Source organism: Gambusia affinis, linkage group LG08 (genome assembly GCF_019740435.1).
Source record: "Gambusia affinis linkage group LG08, SWU_Gaff_1.0, whole genome shotgun sequence".
Classification (NCBI taxonomy): Eukaryota; Metazoa; Chordata; class Actinopteri; order Cyprinodontiformes; family Poeciliidae; genus Gambusia; species Gambusia affinis.
In genome coordinates, this window is record NC_057875.1 from 28328272 (window position 1) to 28349634 (window position 21363).

Consider the following 21363-nt stretch of genomic DNA (forward strand, 5'->3'; position numbering starts at 1 on the left):
CACTTCAGACACACTATCTCTTGTAGTTCTGTTTTTTAACACTAGGAGGAGCTACAAAGAGTTAAATGCACCTCTTTGGTATTATAAGCAATAGTTAGAGGAGATTTCTTTTCAATTTTCAAGCACAAAATAATCCTACTATGATTATATTCAGCTGTGCATGTGGTTGCAAAATTAGCAAGGTTTCATTTAATGACTCTTGTCCAAGACTTCATCTGCCAGGATAGCAAAGGTTGCCTTAAACTGAACATCAGAAAACATCAGTCTTTCAATAAAAGACTTCAGACTTCAGAAGTCTCATACTGAAGTTCTAGATCACATGTGTCAAACTCAAGGCCTGGGGCACAAAGGTGACCTGCCATAACTTATCTGAAAAGATGCTCAAGATTTATTTTTAAGAAGTACTCTCTGAATGCAGAGACAGATATTTATTAACATTTAATAGTTTGTTAATGGGTAGTTTTATCTCTACATTCTTTCACAACCAGCTGCTTTAGAACACTCATGATCTTGATGTGGCCCGAAATGAAAGTGAATTTGACACTCATGTTCAGATGATCCAGAATAATGTTCTTTCACTGCAACATTCTTAGCAGCGATTTCCTTGCTACTGGTGCAATTTTAATGCGAAGGGATCATGGTTGACCTCTTTTCTTCTTGGACCTTTATTAACACAAAAATACAGAATATTCATCTACATAACTGCATCTTTCATAGCAATCTGCTACAAAGATTTGGCACTGAAATGTTTTTCTTTAGGAAGGAGTCAGTAGTATGGAACTGATGATAAGGACGTCATGAGCTCAGTCCAGTACCAGGAACTGAACAGAGCTCAATAATGTAACTAACATGAAGAGTCTGCAAACTGAAGACAGAATTTGCTAAAAATTTCCAAATTACTTCTAAAATAAACTGCTTTCATGCTTAAACTAATGCCACACCTGTTTCAGTTATAATATACCTGAGATCCACTAGGTGGCAGACTAATTCTGCCATAATATTATGTATCACCCAGCGTAATCAGAGTTGTCACATTGTGATGCGTTTACTGACCTGCCATTCCTCATCTTCTCCTCCTCTTCCTCACAGTCAGACAGAAAGTCAAAGCTGCCCAAAGCTGATTCCACTGAGAGGCTGGCCAAGCTGGCTGAACGGCTGTGACTGCTCCCCTACACACACACACACACACGCACACACACATACACAAACCCACACATGCACACAGAGAGGGAGTCAGAATCATGACACAAGCTTCTATGTTTCAGTTAGTTTATCAACAAAGCAGCTTTTGATTTTACTTTAACATAGTCAGTTCAGTAATAATCAACAACAGAGAAATCCCAGACAAAATGTGTGACAGAATTGACAAATGCTAATTTATTTTAAAAGATGGTAAGCCAAAAGGAAAATGTATGGCTTCTGGAAGCCTCTCTAGTTCCCTTTAGATGGTGCTGTGTTTATAAGGAAAATGCATTAGTGGATTGATCCACAGTGCTGGTTCTGTTGGACCTCAGCGCAGCCTTTGACACTGTTGATCAGGATATATTATTGAAGTGATTGGAGGGTTTGGTAGGACTCTATGGTTCAGGACTTAACTGATTCTAATCTTACCAAAAGAACAGAGATTTATTTGTGTCAACAGGTAACTTCTCATTGGTGCTGAGAGAAGCCACACGAAAGGAATCTGAAGGTTCAGTCCTGAGATCCCTCTTATTTAACACCCATATGCTGCCCCAAACTCAGATTTTAACAAGTAATAAGATTAGCTACCATGACTCCATAGATGGTACACAACTCTACATTATGATGTCACCAGGTGACACTGAAACATTTAAGCACTGAACAGATGCTTAGAGTGGATGTGGCATAAGTTTCTCCAGCAGAACAGAGATAAAACCTAAAGAGGAAAAATCTAGAGTCAGCATGCAGCTTCAGTCAGCTCAAGCTCCCTGTAGCTCAGAGAATAGACTTTAAAATACTGTTGTTAGTTTATAAATCACTGAACAGTTTAGCACCACAATACATTGAAGATCTGCAGTTTTTTAATCAAGCTTCCACAACTCCCAGATCTTCTGGTTCTGGTCTGCTCTGCATCCCCAGAACCAAAAACAAACACAGACAAGCAGCATTCAGCTTCTATACACCACAAATCTGGAACAAACTTCCAGAAAACGGCAAAACTGCTGAAATACTGAGTTCCTTTAAATCAAGGCTTAAAATCCACCTACACTGGAATTTGATCAATATATTTGATGCATATTTGCTTGATGATTTTAACGGTGACAAAATGTAATGGTTATTGATTGTTTCATAATTGGTTGCTATGTTTTTTATGGTGTAAAGCACTTTGGACCACCTTGTTGCTGAAAAGTGCCATATAAATAAACCTGCCTGAACAAAATAATTAATGATATGGGTTGTCCAGGAAAACTGCTAAAACTTCTCTGCAACAGCAATTATAAATTTTTTTGTGTGGCAACATTTTCAGCCACTCTATACTCTGTCAGAATGGATATGAAGAATACAGCGACTGGCTAACTGTTAGCTGCTAACTGTGCCAAAGCTTCTAAAGTTCCTGTCAGCAATATTATATGAGAAAGCAGTTCATTTGATCACATGCAGTTTAAAATGGAAATTTCTGCTCAAACGTGAATTAAAAAACAGTTTAAGATGAAGGATTTTATTCTATTTATGAAACCCCAAACGTATCATTTTGAATACTTATTTATGTGCAAACCTTTATTCTCTTATTAACAAGCTAATCCATCTCTCCTGTAAGCAAGGTTTATTAGCTTTCTTTAAGCCATCTGACCCAGAGCAAAAGGAGCAGATTGGAAATATGACATGTCTCTATGCACCAAATAGTTGGTGAAAATTCTGTTTCTCCAGCACTTTATTATGGCAACTTATAAAAAACAGTCATAGCAGCTGAGTTGCTCCAAAAGTTTGAGTTGGAATTTTTTTAAGATCGTAACAAACTGTTGTGAATGCAGTATTTAAGTTTTAATAATGGATCTTAGTGGCATTGACGTCTTTGCTACAATCTCACAAAGTGCAGGTGCTTTCATGATGCTTCAGGTGTGGTGATGTCTCCTGCAGGAGCTTTCTGCTTTCAGTAAAAAGGTCTCAGTGCAAACAGAAATGATCAAAGGAACACCATGAATAAAATGAAAGCACATTTTAAATTGTAATTTAGTGTGCTATGACTAAGCCTGCTCGTCATCAGTGACTCTGTTCTATTTCTTTATTCATGTTTTCCTTTTTGACCTTTTTACAAGAAACCAAGAAGACTTGAGCAGTAAAAGTCATGTATAGATTTTTAAATAAAGGGAAGTGCAATTTGATCAAAAAGACAGGACCTTTTGCTGCATACAGTTCTGAGCTACAGTATCCTATTCGTCTCTACAGACATGTTCAAGTTTTCCATGCTTACCTTCAGAGTTACCTGCAGGAGCCTTAGGTTTTGTTCAAGTGCTTGCAACTCAGGAAACTGTCCTCTATAATCATCCAGAGAGGAAAGAAGAATTTCCAGGGCATCCTCCAGCTCACTGTCCACCACACTGTCACTACCTCCAGGTAACCAACTTGCTCCCACAGATGGCCTGTCCTCTGTCACCAGCACTTTTTGAGCTCTGTAGGTCCCATTTCTGCTGGTTGTGGATGGGTTTGTGTACTCTAAGTCAGGATAAAATCTGTTTAGCTCATCCCTCTCAACCTGGGGAAAAAAGGATTCTTCATGTGGATGAATGAGTGGGTCAGGAATGGGACTGGCATTTAGGATTTCCTCCACAACACAGAGGCTTGGTGGAATGTCAGTGTGCATGAGGGAGGAGCTTGCTGGTTCAGATATTCTATGGGGGATCTCTATGTCATTTATAGAGATCCCAGATATCAGAGAGGTTACATCTCCTGAATCGCCTACTGATGAATCCACAAACCCGTCGGTGCTGCTCTCACTGATGTGACTCAGAGAGCGAGCATATGACTGCCCATATCCTGGGCTGGGGCTGAAGGTTCCCTCCAAATCCAGCTCCTCAAGAAGGCCATTTGTTACTGGTTCCTCTTCCATCATCCTGTAAAGTAGTTACTATGTTAGTTTATACTATTATTCAAAGATCACATCACATCACCCAAATGACTGGTTTATGTAAGGCCAACTAATAGACATATAAACAACAAAACATCAAACATGCCTGGGGCTGTCGGCTACATCTGGGATTTGGATGTTGGAAGTCTTTAAAGTGGAACTCCCATTGGGAATCTCAGTTGAAGGAGGAGAATTGTGAACCTCGGGCTGTGGAGAAGAAAATGATGCAGATTCGGTTCCTGAGGTCCTTAACCTACCCTGGAGCAACAAACAGACATGTGGTTACCTGTCAAATGTCAATATCAGTTTTTCATAGAAATGAGCTGTTGGTTGGAATTGTCCTGCAGGTTACCAGCCAGTCGGAAACTTAAAAATCCTATCTTTTTCTGGTCAGTGAACACATAACTAAATGGCGGCACTTAACGATAATGCTCCACAGTGCGTACACCATAGCTAAGTTAGCAATTTTCCCTATTAGAGGGAAACACTCAGAGATGTAAGAAGCTCTGTGATTCAGTAGAATCACACCAGTAGTTTATTATCTGATACTTGTCTGCTGTCTATTTAGATGGGAAGAGAGTAAGAGAGAGCAAGACCTCCAGCAGCTAGCAGGAAGGCTAAATAGATTACAGTTAAGTAGTTCTGAGTTACTCTTCTGGCCTAATTCGGTTTTAACATTCTTGTGAAATGTTAAAACCTTAACACTGCTGTGAAAGCTAACCACAAGCATGACCTGGAAAACTTCCATAAAATCTTCCGTGCGTTACCATGAGAGGTGGAGAGCTGGGTTCCACCGGCACAGATGACTGATGGCCGAAGGAGTCATCAGATGAGTCTGAGATTGACCAGGGCGGCTCTTTTACTTCCCCATCTGGACTGTCGTCAGGGATCTGAAAGAGAAGAGCAGAGTTAGAAAGCTGGTCTGATGTGTGCAGCTTCATCTGTATAGCTGAACTGAGTGGTTCTGCAGCGATGGAGCACATGTCTTCCATCCTGACCTTTATCAACCAACTCCTGCTAGGTTTACATTTCTGTTTAAATTCTTCTAGTCACCTATAATTCTCTCAATGTTCAAGCACATTAAAACATGTGCTTGAACATGTTTTTACAAGAGACTTTTGTTCTCTAAAAATCTCTTCATTCACCGGAGTAGACCATTTTTAATCTTAGTTTTTCTTCACTCAGTGTTACATATAACAAGCAGCCCTCTTGAGCTGGATGTCTTATCCATTTGTTATCTCTCTGTAAAGTGCTGAGATAACTACAGTTACTGGGAGCATCAGTCTGTACTACAAGGCTACTAGTGTCTGCTCTGAGGTTGGGCTTTCTAAGGACTTACTGCACTGAGTGTTTCTGGTGAATTGTCCCGACAGGGGCAGCTCTGGGTAAATGTTCCCCTGAAGATGTCCATGAGAAGCCAGTGCTGCTGCCTTGGTGGACACCGTGGCAGAGACTGCACATCCGAGAGGAAGCAGGTGGAGCAAAGAGTGTTGGAACAGTTAGGAGCCAGCTGGTACTTACTCACAGCAACTTCTGTCTGAAACATGGGATCTTACTTCTGCTGATGAAGATGATTTAACTAAGAATCATGTTGGTGCTTCTTTAATCTATTTAAAGGGGCTGTATTATGTCTATCCAAATCAAGTAACTATGTCACCTTCAGTTATTATAAAAATTTTGAATATATCAAATATATTCAGCATTTTTGTCTAATTAAACATCTTGTAAATAAACATATTGAAATTGGGCCTCTGTCTCTTTAAGAAACTCCTCCTTTTTCTGAAACTCCACCTTCAGTAAGTCATCACAAAATCACTCCACTGTCAACCCTTTAGCAAGTTTGTGAGGGCCAGAACCAAACCAAATAGAAATTTAACCCCCAGGATGTTGTTAAATGTTTTTATTATGACATTTCATTTTCTATAAACTGTTCTGGACAATATTTTGAGACTAACAATTTAAAAAGAGGGAAAAACCTACAGGGAAGGGTTGACTGCGTACAGGCGGTGTCCCTGGTTGTCTGAGGATGTTTGACGAAACTGTTGGTGTTTTGTTGACAAGACCAGCCTGGTCATCTTTATCAAATGGACTGCGGAGGACATCATGAGAATTAGAGAGACAAACAAAACACACAAAAACAAGAAGACGGCCTTGAAAAAGAGATTAATAACTGAATCAAATGAATTACCAAATACATCAGTAGTTTTTTTTCACTTTTCAACTTACTTCCAGGTAACTTCAAGGCTAAGTTTAAGAGTGCCAAGATCATTTATATCCACAGCTACCATCTGGGTGAGTGGAGCAAACAGGTCTTTCATTTCACAGGAAACATTCCCTACGACCACGTGATTGGCTAAGCTCTTCAGTTCTGTCACCTAGGAAACAAAAGAGATGACTCAGGATTGATCATTCAGGTCTAGATGTATATACTGTAAGACTACAGCAGCTAATACCACTGCTACCCCGAGTTGCAACATTAATCTTCAGTCACCAACCTTCACAGAGAGGAACTCGTTAATGAGAGGGAGAAACACCGTCTCTTCACTGTCCCACACCTGCTTGCCGTTGATTTCTATCCTTCCCCGCAGTTTCCATCGCTGTCGGCCATACTTCATAAAGATCTAAACGGACACACAGAAAAACATTCCATATGTCACATAGAAAGCAGACTTTATTTTATCCTGTCTACTTTTAAGACTTGGATTACGAGCTGTCCTTTTTGATGAAGTTTATAATTAAATTGGCTTAAGTGATTCTGAGTTTCTTTGTCGTTATGCTGTTATAGGCTTATGTTTATATCCAGCTCTTTTTACCATTAACTTTGAGCTATCATAGAAAGTTCTCCTGACACTTGAGATGTTTTTTACTCCTTGTCTCCCTTTAGTGGAACAAGGCAGGTAGCTGGTTTTCCTGAGCCTGGTTCTGGTGCAGGTTCCTTGGAGTTTTTTCTCCCCACTGTTGCTCCAAGCTTGCTCTAATTTTATAGCAAACTCAACTCTTTTTACTGAATGGGTGGGATCGAATTGTGTAAAACTGGATTTGAACTTAACTATATTATGTAAAATTGTAGTGGAATTTCTTGGTCTGTATTGGACTGAAAAGGATGCAGATGGGCTTGGAGAGTTTTATCCTGTAAAGTTACTCCAGTTATTAATTAACTGAATAAAACAAAACTGAATGTTTTTCCTGTCATTCAATCAAATGGTTTCATGTTTCCTTTTATAAAACACTTGCTACATCTGGGAAAACACAATAACTAATTTATACCCACAACAGAGATAACAGAGGAAATTCAAACTAGGTTGAGCTGATGTTCTGATGAAATGACAAACCTTGGATCAAATGTTTCAAAGCATTGTAAAGAGGTTCCCATCATTTCAGAAGTGGAATCCAGACCATTTACATATCTCTAAACTGGCCTAAAAACCCCCAAACAGAAACCAAACCAAGAGCGTTCAATGTATTCCAAGTTTACACACTCACTGGAAATATTCAATATTATTATCATGTCAACTATAGAAGAAATGAGTGTAAAGAATGTGTGCAAATTTTCTGATTAAACTCAAAAAACAGTGGTTACCCTGAAGAACTAAGCTGTTTACCACCTGCCGTGTTCACAATGCAGAGCTAAAGGAAAGTGCTTTCCGTGTACAGGAAAACCACCCATTATGACTCAGCAGGAATAACACTAGACAGACTTCCAATAACAGTACGTTTCCAGAAACAGTCAATGAATTTTGGCTTCATCTAAAACAAATAGGTCCATGCTGCTGGTCCTTAAAAGTTTGGCAAAATAAATCCTTTCTTACACTCCTAAAACATTACCAGCTAAAATCAGAGAATTTTTTTTCCTTGCAGTGATATAACTCTTACGTTTTTTATCTTTCCCAAACATCAGATTTGAAATAATGAAAGGAAAAGCATAATTTATATCACTGTTTAAACATTAAGTTATTGAGCTGTGACAGACAGAGGTGCAGACTGACCTCATACTGATCCCCTGCACACAACCTGGCAAATCCTGCAAGACCTGAAAAACAAGAAGACAGAACTTTAAAAAAATTCCCAAAAACCCCAAAGCATATCTATGAATTACTGCCATCATTTTAAAAAAAGAATATTACCTGAACATTTCTACACAAACTGTGAGCCCCCACCACCCACCCAAAGTCACTAAAAAGCATTAATCTGAATGAATGAAAGCACAGCCATTAGGGCCACTTCAGGCTTTTGCAATGCCTTCATCAGTAATAAGCACTCAAGTAACTCATATAGCAGAGGTGCATGTGTGTGGCATATAAATTTTGCTATTGTTGTGATGCACAGGCAGTAAAGATTTTTGACATAAAAAGACCTGGCATAGCTGGAGCTCAAAGTTCAAATGCTACAACAGGGCTGCTCAAGTCCAGTCCTGGAGAGCTACCGTCCTGCAACTGTTAGATGCATCCTTACTCCATCAGACCAGGATCAGCTCTGAACAGGCCTGGTAACGAGACATTCGTTTGATTCAGGTGTGTTGGAGCAGGGAAGCATCTGAAAATTGCAGGATGGTCGCTCTGGAGGACCCCTGTGCTACAGTATCAGATCTGCAGGAAGGTCATGTTGCAGTGTTATTTACCTGAGTGGCCCAGAGAAATGAAGGTAGGTATGCAACAGTGTGGTGAAGTTTTTATTACCTTTCAATCTGATGTGGAATTCTCCAAGCTGGTTCTCAAAGTCATTTTCCATCACACACATATTCTGCAGAGAGAATGCATAATCTATTCATTTCTGCACTATTTGAACAATACACCTGCTACCTTTAAAGTATCACAATTAATTGCACTAATATAGGTCATATCTGGCTCCTCATATGCAACAAACTCAATTTATCTTACCTCTGTGCATTCCTTGTATCCTTTAGAAGCCTCTCCCAGGCTCTCCTTGGCCTCCTTGCTTCCTGGGTTGGCTGTGTATGCCTTCACTATCTTGTGTGCTCCATCTCTCAGTTTCCTCTGCAGGCAGTAGGCTTCATAAAACTCCTCAACCTGAGAAGAGAACACCCGTATCTCAGAAGAGCAGCTCTGTTCTGACAGAAATGTTAGCAATCAAGAGGCTTTGGAGAGCAAGACATTCATTCAGTGTTGCTCATTTTGGAAATTTATAGCTGGTAGAACTGTATGTGTCAAGACTTGTGGTCATAAATAAAAGACACATGTAGTATCTGAACACACATGAGAACTTTTTTGGCAATGTGCAAGAGGCTCAGCCAAGAAAGGAGACGATGAGTTCAAAAAACAGGTTTTACATATGGACTCCAGATGTATTAGCAGACACCTTGACTTGAACATGCATATATCAGGAAGACAGGCAAGTGATAGTGTAAACTTTGGGGAGAGAGTGTGTTGGCCAGAACCCTATAAACGGGATGCTGTCCAATGATTGGGAGGATTTCACTATGATTGGGCCTAGATTTGCTCGCAATTCAGTCGTGCTGCAATTTTGTAATAAAGATTTGCTGTTCAACCAAAGTCTGCAGCATGTAGAGTCTATTTCCTGCAACATCACCACACTATCACCAAGAGGAGACTGACCAGAAAACACCACACTCAGCATTAGTAAGACATGATCTAAAAAGGAAAAACTATAATTGCAACTCATGATGACAAGTGATGTAATGTTACAAGAAAAAAAACCTATAGATTCACTGACAAAACCAGTTACCCAAGTTAAAGGAATGGATCCATCGAGACACATTTGGTCCACCAAAGACCAGTGATGACAGTTTGTGACTGTCACAGCTGGAAGAACTGTTATAGAAATGTCCTTTATTTAATTTCCCCTTTTACCATTTGGCTGTTTGACTGCAGACATGCAGCTGTATGTCACAGTGTCTCCTATATGAAACAAAAGTGACACTGCTGCTAATTTGGTCTAATGCAAGGCCTGCTCTGAGTCTGCAGAGCTCCAACTGCAGGCTGAATCGTTTCTATCCCCATCACTGATCTCCATTCAGACCCAATCACATTCAAACTTCTAGGTGCTTAACTTGGTGATGAAGCATGTTTATCAGTAAATACCATCTACTGATAGAATAGTACTAACTTAATACCACCTAAATTAATAGGTGGCATTAATTCACCACCTATTATCTGTGCTTCTGGTTAGTGTGAATCAGCACACTAACCAGAAGCATTTAGTTTAACAGTTTGTCTCAACTATAACACCTTCAAAAAGAGCTTTAATCTGAGACTAATCAGACTGGATTAACAAAGAGTATCCAATCAACAAAGCATTTGTTTTGTGGCTCTTACCTTACTGAGATGAAACTCCAGCTTTGTGATGTACCGCTCAATCACCTTAACTTGCTGTCAGGGAAAAAGCAGAGGCAAATTCACACCACTTCACTGACTGAACCATTTTATCACCATTTTACACAATGCAGTTTAGAAACAGGGGAAGAAAGTATTGTAACTCACCTTATCTAACTCATAAAGGAAACCCTAAAGAAAAAAAAAAAACATCAAGTCACCAGAGTTGTATTTAAAGACATGAGGAGTGGATTTTCAGTTTGCGTGCAGAGTGATCAGAACATACCAGTCTGGAGTTTCTCTTAGACATTCTAATCTGTTTGTTGATGTTTTCCAGATCCATTTGGTAAAGATGCAGGTAAGACCTTTAACACACACAATCCGTCAGAAAGAAAATAAATTCCAGTACAGAAAAGTTTACTGAAATGTTCTTGGAGTTTAATGTGATGGGAACCAGTCTCATAAAAAACAGCTGATTGTTAAAACATTGAGTCTTTATTGCAGCAGATAATCTCACTGAAAATGTTAAAAGAATCCAAATGTTGACTTTAAAGCATTTACTCTATGGGAAGAAAAGCTCAAGATGTAACTGTTTTGTTGTTATCAACTGTTGGTGTCCTTGATGTTAATATTTTGTTCAACCCCTTTTTCCAATAAGTCAAATTTTCTTGGCACCAGAAGTTGCAGACTCCTGACTCCTCCCTATTTTTCTGTCCTCCAGCTCCCACATTCAGCTCAGTCATTTCTCTGTTGATTTAATAATGTTCTGGATAATTGTGCTGCTGATGAACTTGATGAAGAGACATATTCGGATTTCTGGAAGAGTTTTATTTAAAATGTTCTGCTTTTTCAAAAGGTTTGATTGTAACAAGGTTCATGTGGCTTTTGGAGCAGCGACAGGCCCGCAGCATCACAGATACTCTCTGGTGCTGAACAGTGGGAACAGCAGAGCCATCCAGCCTGTTTGTTTCCAAAAAGATCAATCTTGTGGAACAACAGAAAAGGTTGTTTGTTGTAATCACTCCTTTAAACAAGTTCAGATAGAATCTAATGGTTGCTATGGAGACTTGGGTTAAAGTCCTCCTCTCTGTGTGTCGCAGAGAAATCTAGATTCTCATCTAGGCTCGCAGTCTGTGGCTAAAAGAAATGTGTATGTGTGATCATATGGAGTTAATTCTGTTAGATCTAAATATAAAAGGATGTTCATTCAACCAGAAAGTTTGTTTCTGATGGGACATGAAGCAGACATGTCTCAAAAGATAATAAAACAACGCTCAGAGTATTACTGGTCTGTTTTATTTAATAAAACACAAGTGCGTGTGCACGCCCACACACACACGCACTTATATTATGGCGATGATCTATATATGGCACTGAGCTCCAAGTCTCTGAGGTTGGAATGCCTCCTTACCATTACCCTAATAGCTTTCTTTCCAGATTTTCTATCAGATTCAGATCTGAACTCTGGACATTATTATTCCTCCCAGTCAGAAGCAACGTTTTGATCAAATCAACATATTACTTTAAACCTAAATTTGACATAAGAAGGAATAATTTGGGGCTCCATTGCATGTAAAGAAAAAGAGCAACTGATATCTAAAGCTTAATAATGGTCTCTCTTTTTACAGTAAGAGGGTACATGTAATGTGTCACCAGTGATTTTGTTAAAAATTATATTTTATCAATATGATATTGAAAGATGGAATTTGTTCATATTTTCCAAAGTGATCTGATGCTCATGAATAGAGAACCAAGACATTTTAAGTCTTTTTCTAAGTCTTTAACAGGTATTCTGATAAACGGGGCAGTTTGATACATTTACAGGAGCAGCTACTCACTGGAGCCCTTTTTTCAGAGCTTTGTAGACCTCATCCAGCCGCTCTGGTTGAGGAACTTTCGGTGGTGGGTTGGCTTTGGTAGACATAGTGAAGAGTCCACTCGCTCGGCTGGACTTCCTGCTGATACCAGGAGTGCTGAACACTGAGAGGTTCCTGCAGCGTTAGAGAAACACAACAGATCAATGTCCTCGTCTCTAAATCCACCAACGAGCATCAATAACATGCCATTATAAATTCATATGCAGATTAAACATCTCTGACAATTTTACAATATACTTGTAAATATACAAGTATGCCAAGTATACAAGTGGATGCCAACATAATGCCAGCATTATGATAGAAAACATCTTTTGATCATGTCATAAAAGTCATCATGTCTTGGAATGTCAGTATAATAACGTGTATGTGGCCTTGTATTTGAATATTGTGCAGTGTGTGTGTGTATGTGTGTACCGGCGCGTGTGCGTGTGTGTGTACCTGTAAGGCCTCTCCTGTGTGTTAACTCCAGTGAAACTCTGGCTCCTAGTGATGGACCTGGAATTGATGCGTCTGACTGGACGGACAGACAGAGACATGGTGGACAGAGTTCGTGATGGACGCCCTGGATCAAAAAACAAAACACAAAAACGATCACACACCATTCTCACTTGCTATCAGTTCTTTGCATGCACCTCATGAAGATTCTTAATCCATTCCATTCAAACATGGCTTAAATGCATTTTCCTTTTTAATATAATGAACTGGGATTATTGCACAAATATATTAAAAGTAGAGGAATAATATAAAAATCTAAGTGTGAAGTAAAAAAGGCAAGGCAAGGTTGTTTGTATATCACATTTCAGCAATAAGATAATTCAGTGTTTTGCATATCAACATAAGTCTCGACATGGAGACTTGCTTTGGTAGGATCAAGTCTCCATGGAGAAATGCACAAACGGTTAGATCTACAAGACAACTCAGCCAACTCACATTCATTGTGTAAGGATTTGTTTTTTTGTGTATGTTTCTGGTCAGTTGAGTCGCTATGTTGTCCCATTTTCCCCTTGATCATCTCCAGCTGTCTCTTGTTTCCCCTTAATTATTCTCTATGTATTTAACATCATCTGTGTCTTAGTTTCGGGCTGCACAGTGGCACAGTTGGTAGAGCTGTTGCCTTGCAGCAAGAAGGTCCTGGGTTCAATTCCCGACCCGGGGTCTTTCTGCATGGAATTTGCATGTTCTCCCTGTGCATGTGTGGGTTCTCTCCAGGTTCTCCGGCTTCCTCCCACAGTCCAAAAACATGACTGTCAGGTTAATTGGTCTCTCTAAATTCTCCCTAGGTGTGAGTGTGTGTGTGATTGGTTGTGTGTCCTGTATGTCTCTGTGTTGTCCTGCGACAGACTGGCGACCTGTCCAGGGTGACCCCGCCTCTCGCCCAGAACGTAGCTGGAGATAGACACCAGCAACCCTCCTGACCCCATTAGGGACAAGGGTGAACAGAAAATGGATGGATGGATGGATGGATGTGTCTTTGTTTCACTGTCGGGTCCTACGCTAAAGTCGTGAGTCGTGCCATGTGTTCCTGCTTCTGCCTTCCCAGTGCTACCAGTGTCTGAGTTCCTTGTCTCATTGCTCACCTGTGCTGCCTGGATTTTGTGCTCATCTGTGATCTACATTAAAACCATCATGCTACACCTCAACCCTCAATTCATGACATATTATGAATTCTACACAGAAAGACTGTGTAGCTATCACTCAGCACTAAAACATGCAAGGGAAGCGTTCTTTGCAGACATCATAAAAAAAATCATTAACAATGCTTGAACTTTATTTGCAATGGTTGACAGGATAAACCAGCTGAACTGCAATCAAACACAGAGTGCAATGAATTTGCAAACTGCTTAGCAGAAAAAAGTAAAAAAAAAAGAGGGTTAATCTGCACATCTACACTTATCCCAGTATCAGTGCTATGCCCAAACATAACAAATGCAGAAAGAATGACTTGATTTCAACTACATAACTAAGAAATTAATTAATTAATTAATTAATTAATTAATTAGTCAATTAAGCTCTAGTTCCTGCTGGCTTGATATCCTACTCACAACTTTCATTAAAAAAGTTCTCCCTATCATTGCATCTGATCTGATTCAAATAGTGAACTCATGGCTCTCGTCAGGTGTTTTCTCCCAGGCTTTGTTATCAAAATGAACAATCTGGACAAATCACTACTGCAGAACTACAGACCGATCTCCAGCTTCCAGTCAAAATTCTTGAAAAAGCTTTTTGAAACAGTTAAATAGCTTTCTAACTAAAGTCAACCACTTTGACGTCTTTCAGTTACTACAGTATGGAGACTGCCCTCGTCAAAGTGTTCAGTGACATTCATATAAATACAGACTGTGGAAGAACCACAGTGCTGGTTCTGCTGGACCTCAGTGTTAGAAATGGCTTATTACTGGAACAACTGGAGAGCTGGGTTGGACTCTCTGGTCCAGAACTCAACTGGTTTGAATCTTACATAAAGAAAAGGATTTCTTTGCTTCAATGGGAAAATTTTTAAAGAAAAGGACAGAAGTCACATATGGGGTACCCCAAGGCTCAATCATAGGAGCCCTCTTACTCAATATCTACATGCTCCCACTGCCTCAGATTATAACAGGAAATAAGATTAGCTACCATAACTATGCAGGTGATACACAGCTCTACATTACGATGTCACCAGATGACTCCAAACCTATTCAAGGTTTCTAAGCATCTGATAAATGTGTAGATGTGCCACAACTTTCTCCAGCTTAACAGAAACAAAACTGAAATTACTATCTTTGGACCTAAACATGAACCATCTAGAGCAGGGGTGTCAAACTCTTTTCTGTTTTGGGCCAAATCAAGATCCCCAACGCTCTTAAAGGGCCGGTTGTGCCAGAATGTATCGATGAAACCCGTTCACCAACATTTACAATATCAATGAATCCTTAAAATTAAATATTATTGAACATCTCTTTAGTCCCTCCAGAATTTTGTGATTCTATTTGCAATAAAAATCAGTGCTTGTGGTGCTAACTTGGAAATATCTGCGATATCTGCGCTTGTTTATTACGGTAAAAGCAACTGGACTATAATCAGACATCAATTAAGGCTGAGGCAGCTGTTTAATTCAACAGTTTTTGACAATTTTTGAGAAATATCTGCACTAAACTCCCAATTATGTATTAGCGTTAAAAAGTGCAGGGGATTTGTTGATTTTGTGTGAATTTCGACAATATTTCTCAATTATATAATTGATATAATTTGGCAGGACAACAGATAAAAACTACATTGATTTGATTTCTAACATAATATTTAAGACTAAGTTAATGTTTAGTCAAGAATGCAGAGGGCCACATAGAAAGTTATGGCGGGCCACATGTGGCCCACGGGCCTTGAGTTTGACACATGTGATCTAGAGTCAACACACAGCTTCAGTTATTACTGCTGGAAACTAGAGATCAGGCTGAAATCTGGGTGTAGAGATGGACTCTGACCTGAACCTTCAGAATCACATAAAGACAGTTACAATGTTGGCCTTCTATCACCTGAAGAACATTTCCAGGGTTAGAGGACTAAGGTCTCAGCTAGATCTAGAACTGTACCTGGCTGTTGGCCCCAGACGCTATTATTTCCAAATTATGCTGCCTGCTCGTGCACCTTCGGATTTTTGTAACTTTGATCATTTTTAACACAAACACACTGTGGGCAGCTGTGAACCTGCTAAGTCCGGTGGTGTCCCTACCACTGGTCTAAGCAGTTTTTCTGGGGGAAGCCCTGCAGAGCCTTCTTTCATATTTTTGCTCTGTTTCCTACATAGTAAACAAAAACTGGACTTCTTATGCTTTTGTCTTACACAGCCTATCGCATGTAATCCCCCCAAAATGTTTTGATTGTAATGTGACAAAATGTGAAAAGGTTCTGAGGCAAGAGTATCTCTGAGGCACTGTATGGTATCATATGTTGCTGTGGATAAACACAACTGATTAGAAAACAGTGTAGGCAATCCAGAATGTCTTAATGTAATGACCTAAAGGAACTTTATAAGGTTCAATAAGTTTTTTGCTTACATTTCATCCAGCTGTTAATCCTTAATGTATTTTTATTGATGTTCTACCATGGTTGAAACTCTTCATGTGGAACATTGTTCCGTTTAAGTCAGCAAATATTTTTTCTAAGAGCAAGCACTGTTTTCTGACCTTATCCTTTCCAGTATCCGGTATCCTGTTCTCTTAAAGTGCTCAGAGAGGCTTTACACACTGTCTGTCAAACAGCACAGGAAATGTCAAAATTCTACAGGAAGTCAGATGTTACTGCTTCCTTTGACAGGAAACCTAGCATAGGAAGATAGCCCAAAAAGGCTGACGAGAAAAGGTCAACTCTACTAAAACTAAAGGAAAACCTTCGTTATAGCAGAAGAATTTTCATCTAATCCTTTTAGAAAAGTAGTCTGTATTAAAGAAACAAGCAGAACAAACTTTCTATATTACACGTTTTAGAAGGAATCCATTATTTGCTGACTTGGCATATTTTAACTACCCAAGTGACAGAGGAGGAGTGGAAGTTTAGCGAGGTGAACACATTTAAGTGGAATGAACTGGACCAGCAGGAAGTGTTGATAGACGGCTTGGTCACACTAGGTTTCCTCCTTCGGTTCCTCAAAGTTATGTGTCATAAAAACTGTTTGCCTGCTCTATGAGAATGTTAGAGTAAAAATTTAGGTCAGAGCTTGGCTTTATTTCAGTTAATAATCAAATCCTATCAGCTTCATTAAGAGCAAAGTGAAGTAATCTCAGGTGAAATATGTTACAAACTGCAGTTACATACCTGATCAGTTCTATCCATTGATAACAGATTCCAGTCACAGCTCCTGATGATCCCACATCACCACTGGATGTGCCACACTGAAGGCCTCTGAGCTGATGGAGCATGTGACACTACAGCCTTTGTTTGAACAGTCTGACCTTTATCTCCCAGACCTTTCTGGATAACCATTCTTTCCTCTGATCACACACACATATACACACACCTTCCAACCCCTCACAGTGTTAACAGCACAATAATGACCCTCCCAGGTCTACAGATTCCATCCACTTAGCTCACTGTGTCTGTCCAGGGTTGTTGTCTTTGCAAAAACAAAACACACAAAAACTTGCTCCAACCTCTGTTTACTTTTATTGACAGCCATCGCGTTCTGTATAGACCCTTTGATAAATCTGGAATTTCTGAACTAGTTGTTTAAAATAAGCAGCCGTTTGTAGCTTGGAATCTGAAATGTGACAACTACCACTGAAATGTGACAAACAAAAAAAAAACAACAACAACTTACTGCATGACCCACTGAAAAAAGATCTTGGAGAGGTTTCATCAAATGACCAAACCTACTGGCTGAAAAAAATGAACACTTCACGTCACTGCCTTTAGGAGAAGGAAATCCCAGGGGGAGTAACATCCTGTGAGGGGCAGGGCCCGGAAACAGAATAGTTCAGTTCAGTTCTGGCTAAACTGAGTCACAGAGACAAACCCTGCTGCATTTTCAGAAAATATGGAACAACCAAATTATAAAATACGCTAAGAGTAAGCTTTGTTTGGATAACTGTACACAAACCAGATCATTTCAAACCCTAGTAAAGACTGATTTAAGCAAGTAACTAAAATATAAACACAGTTTTCATAAAGAAAAGTGTATTTTCCTTATGAACACACAATTTTATAAATAACTTTCTTTATAAAACTGTATAAAAAATACAGTGTTAAAAAAATACTGTGGTAAAAATGATCTATCTAAGGATATGAAGAAAGTGTGGAGGGATTTCATGTAATAGCATTAATCTGAAATGGAAGAAAAGGACAAAGAAAGAAAAGTCTCAACATGAGCAGAGTAGCAGTTACAACATAGTGAAGCGCAGCATATCAAGGTCTGCCACACCATCCCGGGCCCCTGATCCAGGCCGTCCAGGAGGCCCTGAGGCTGTGAGCTGCACAATGCAGGCTGGAAAAATCTACAGAAAACACCAAAGTTGCGATGGTTTACAGTAACATCTGTTGGAGGGTCCACAGCAAAAACAAGACACCATAATTTAGGACTGGAATGACAAGTTTAGATTTCCAAATCCAGACTGACAAACAGGTGACAGAGATGCAGCTGGATGTTCTGGTGGCTGATCAGTTACCAGAGAGCAAAACAACGGTGTGACAAACGTAGCCAACAAGTCAAGAAATACTATCATCATCATCATCATCATCATCAAACACCAGAAATCAAATCTTTGTCTAGGCTGAGGGCCGGCTTCGATGAGTGGAGTGTTGTTACTGGATGAATCATATCGCACAGTTGTGGTGAGATTAATCTAATCTCACCACAACTGTGGTGAGATTAGATATAGATATAGTCTAAACAGACTATATCTGTTTAGATTCTGTAAACTGGATCTAAACAGAACCAGGCTGTGACTATGTGCTGGCAGTGGCGTGGTCATTTACAGCCATGTGACCAGAGTGGGACAACCTATTAAACCGAGTCAATAAATGTAATGTTCTACATTTATTGACTGTAATGTTATAATGTGTTCCATGAGAAAACATTATAAGATAGATGGTCTATTGCTGTCCTCTTTTTAGGCCTTTGAATAATTAGAATTTCAGCTTTTTGGAAGGAACTCACTTCATAAGTTACAGACCTGTAAACCATCAACCTGAAGCCATCCTGCACACACAGTTAAACATTTCAGACAGTACCAGTAAGCTGGTCATACCTCCATATCCACTGTACATGGTAGTTGTGATGCTGGACACCGGTGTCTCTCTGTAATGGCTCCACCTGCTTCCTGATAAAGCGCCAGTTCCTCTCTGCTAGCGTTGACCCTTATGCCTGAACTTCTTGTCTAATTTTACTTTCCTTATTTGGTTTCTTCTTCCCGCCTGTTGGCATCTGCTGATCTTTAAGTATTGGTCAGTATAAAAGTGCTGTTTCCTTCACTTCTATGCAGTCAATCCCAGCTTTTTTTTTATTTTATCTTGTCCCATGGCCTCAGTGCTAGTTGTTAATCCGTCTACTTCTCCTACTGATCGCCTTTCTCTCTCTGGCACGCTGATAAGAGGAGGAGGGAGGAGGGGGCTGGAGACAGGAAAAAGCAAGGCAGTCCTCCCTTCTCTTCTTCCCTGCTGACATCACTCTTTTTTCCTGTCCCTCCCTCTCTTGACTGGATGTATTGTTTTCAATATAATGACATATTCCCTTATATTTCTGCCTTCGATAGAAATGCTAAAATACACTGTGGACACAAAGTAGAATAGAAAGAAAGAGAAATATGATAAACACTTCAGGAGAGATCTTTGTAAAATGCTAATTTTCAAATAGCATTTTGTCTAAAATTTTAGGCATTTCAAAAACATTTAGACAATAATAGTAACTATTTTTGTGCAGGTGGATGTTTAAATTAGGTTCAGTGTACAGCTGCTTAAAGATGGGTAGGGGTTTTTAAAAATCAAAGGTTTCTGATGAGTAAAGAGTTTAAAAAAAACAACGGAAAAATAATTAACTAGCTTTCTGTGGAGAACTGGACAGCGGCCCACAGAATGGTGAATTCATCTCCAACTGGATGGACTTTATGGACACCACATAGTAGTTCTCCAAACCAAGATAGAAATGGTTATTCTGGTTAAACACTTAGAGTTTAGTCTACATTTGCTTTGTGGCATCTGATCTGGGGCTGGGTTTATCCGCTAAATTCACAACAAAAGTGAATTTTGTTGTGAATTGGTGAAATGAAAATAAAATGACGCATAGTTCTCAGAGTGTTTAACAATCTTAAATCTGAAAAGTGTGGCACATATTTCTATTCAGTCCAAATGAATCAAAACTACCACTTTAATTGGAGCTATGTATTTTGTATTTTGGGGTATGTCTTTACCTGCACTGTATATCTATCAATCGATATATATATAAACTACTTTTAAGTAATAATTTTTAGACAGGTATTAAACATATTTTTAACTAAGCCATCTGTCAAAGACATAGGTGCACCAATATAAAAATTCAAGCTAATATTGATATTTAATATTAATATTGCAGTTTATGCCTGATTATACATACTATATATACTTATATAATGGCCACACTGTGGACATTGCTTTTCTGCTTAAACACTCCGCAGCCCTACACTGCCTCACTAATCACTGTCACATCATCAACATGACAACTTCACACAGAAAAACTCCAGCCTGAAATTGAACTGAAGACCTTCCTGTGAGGAGGCAACCAGTCATGCAATTTTTAAACATTAAACATAGATTTAGCTTGAGAAGTAAAATTTTGGAGAAACATTTGTGTTTGACAAAAGTTGCCAAACTTAATAGTTTGTAACTTGTCACTCAAGACTTTGTTTTTCCTTCTCAGTCGATCTAACCCAGGGGGTCAGCAAGCTTCACCATCCAAAGAGCCATTTTTGTGCTCCCTTCTCCCTGGTAAAGTTTGTATGGAGGCATAAACCATCCAGGACCCCCAGAAGAAACATACTGCAGCCTTTGACACTTGAAATGTAAAAAAAAGTTTGCTTGATCAAACTAAATATAATTTTAATTTCTCCTTCTAAGTTTTGAACAGAAAAAATATTTTCATTAGAATAAGGTTACTTGAGATTGTGTTAAACCAATGAAACAAGAAAGAGTGATTAATTCAATAAATAAATAATACCCCGGGACTATTGATTGACTTGTACAATAGATGGCATTTCTGTGAAGAACAGAGTATTTTTTATTATTGTTCTGCACAGATTTTTATGCAATGCTAGGAGCCTCTATAAAGGGCCCAAAAAGTCAAATGAGGGTGTGGGGCCACAGATCGCAGACCTCTGTCCTATTCAATCACTTTATTTATTCTAGAGGGGTACAAAAAGCTTGATACTGATACTGAGCTGGCAGATTGTTCCTGCCTTACTAAGCCCTACATGACTGGCTCTGTGCAAGTGTGCATGTGTTGTGTCTGTTTGTGGACCCCTATGAAATGGGGACTTTCCAGTTAATCTCCAGCTGGCCAGTAAGCGGCTTAGCTGTCGCTGGAGAGCTCTGGGCTACTTACTAACATGTAGTCAGTATAACATGGTCAGACAGAGCCACACAACACCTGAAGAAAAGTAGAAAATGA

The 21363-nt window shown here is 39.3% G+C and overlaps 1 protein-coding gene across 3 annotated transcripts in view; it reads right to left on the bottom strand.

Annotated features, from left to right (window-relative positions):
* The window catches only part of ripor1 (RHO family interacting cell polarization regulator 1), a 40451-nt gene that overhangs the window by 10168 nt on the left and 8920 nt on the right, over positions 1 to 21363 (bottom strand). For 2 of the 3 annotated variants that reach the window (XM_044125629.1, XM_044125628.1), the window contains exons 2-16: positions 12693 to 12816; positions 12216 to 12368; positions 10664 to 10742; positions 10546 to 10569; positions 10381 to 10434; positions 8965 to 9114; positions 8764 to 8827; positions 8074 to 8117; positions 6583 to 6708; positions 6314 to 6462; positions 6068 to 6176; positions 4855 to 4977; positions 4194 to 4345; positions 3434 to 4073; positions 1054 to 1169 (exon numbers count right to left, since the gene is read on the bottom strand). In XM_044125629.1, the coding sequence (XP_043981564.1) occupies positions 1054 to 1169; positions 3434 to 4073; positions 4194 to 4345; positions 4855 to 4977; positions 6068 to 6176; positions 6314 to 6462; positions 6583 to 6708; positions 8074 to 8117; positions 8764 to 8827; positions 8965 to 9114; positions 10381 to 10434; positions 10546 to 10569; positions 10664 to 10742; positions 12216 to 12368; positions 12693 to 12790 (2081 nt within the window). In that variant the 5' untranslated portion in view covers positions 12791 to 12816. Of the gene's footprint in view, positions 1 to 1053; positions 1170 to 3433; positions 4074 to 4193; positions 4346 to 4854; positions 4978 to 6067; positions 6177 to 6313; positions 6463 to 6582; positions 6709 to 8073; positions 8118 to 8763; positions 8828 to 8964; positions 9115 to 10380; positions 10435 to 10545; positions 10570 to 10663; positions 10743 to 12215; positions 12369 to 12692; positions 12817 to 18973; positions 19431 to 21363 lie in introns of those variants that run through there. The other variant, XM_044125627.1, reaches the window with a different exon arrangement.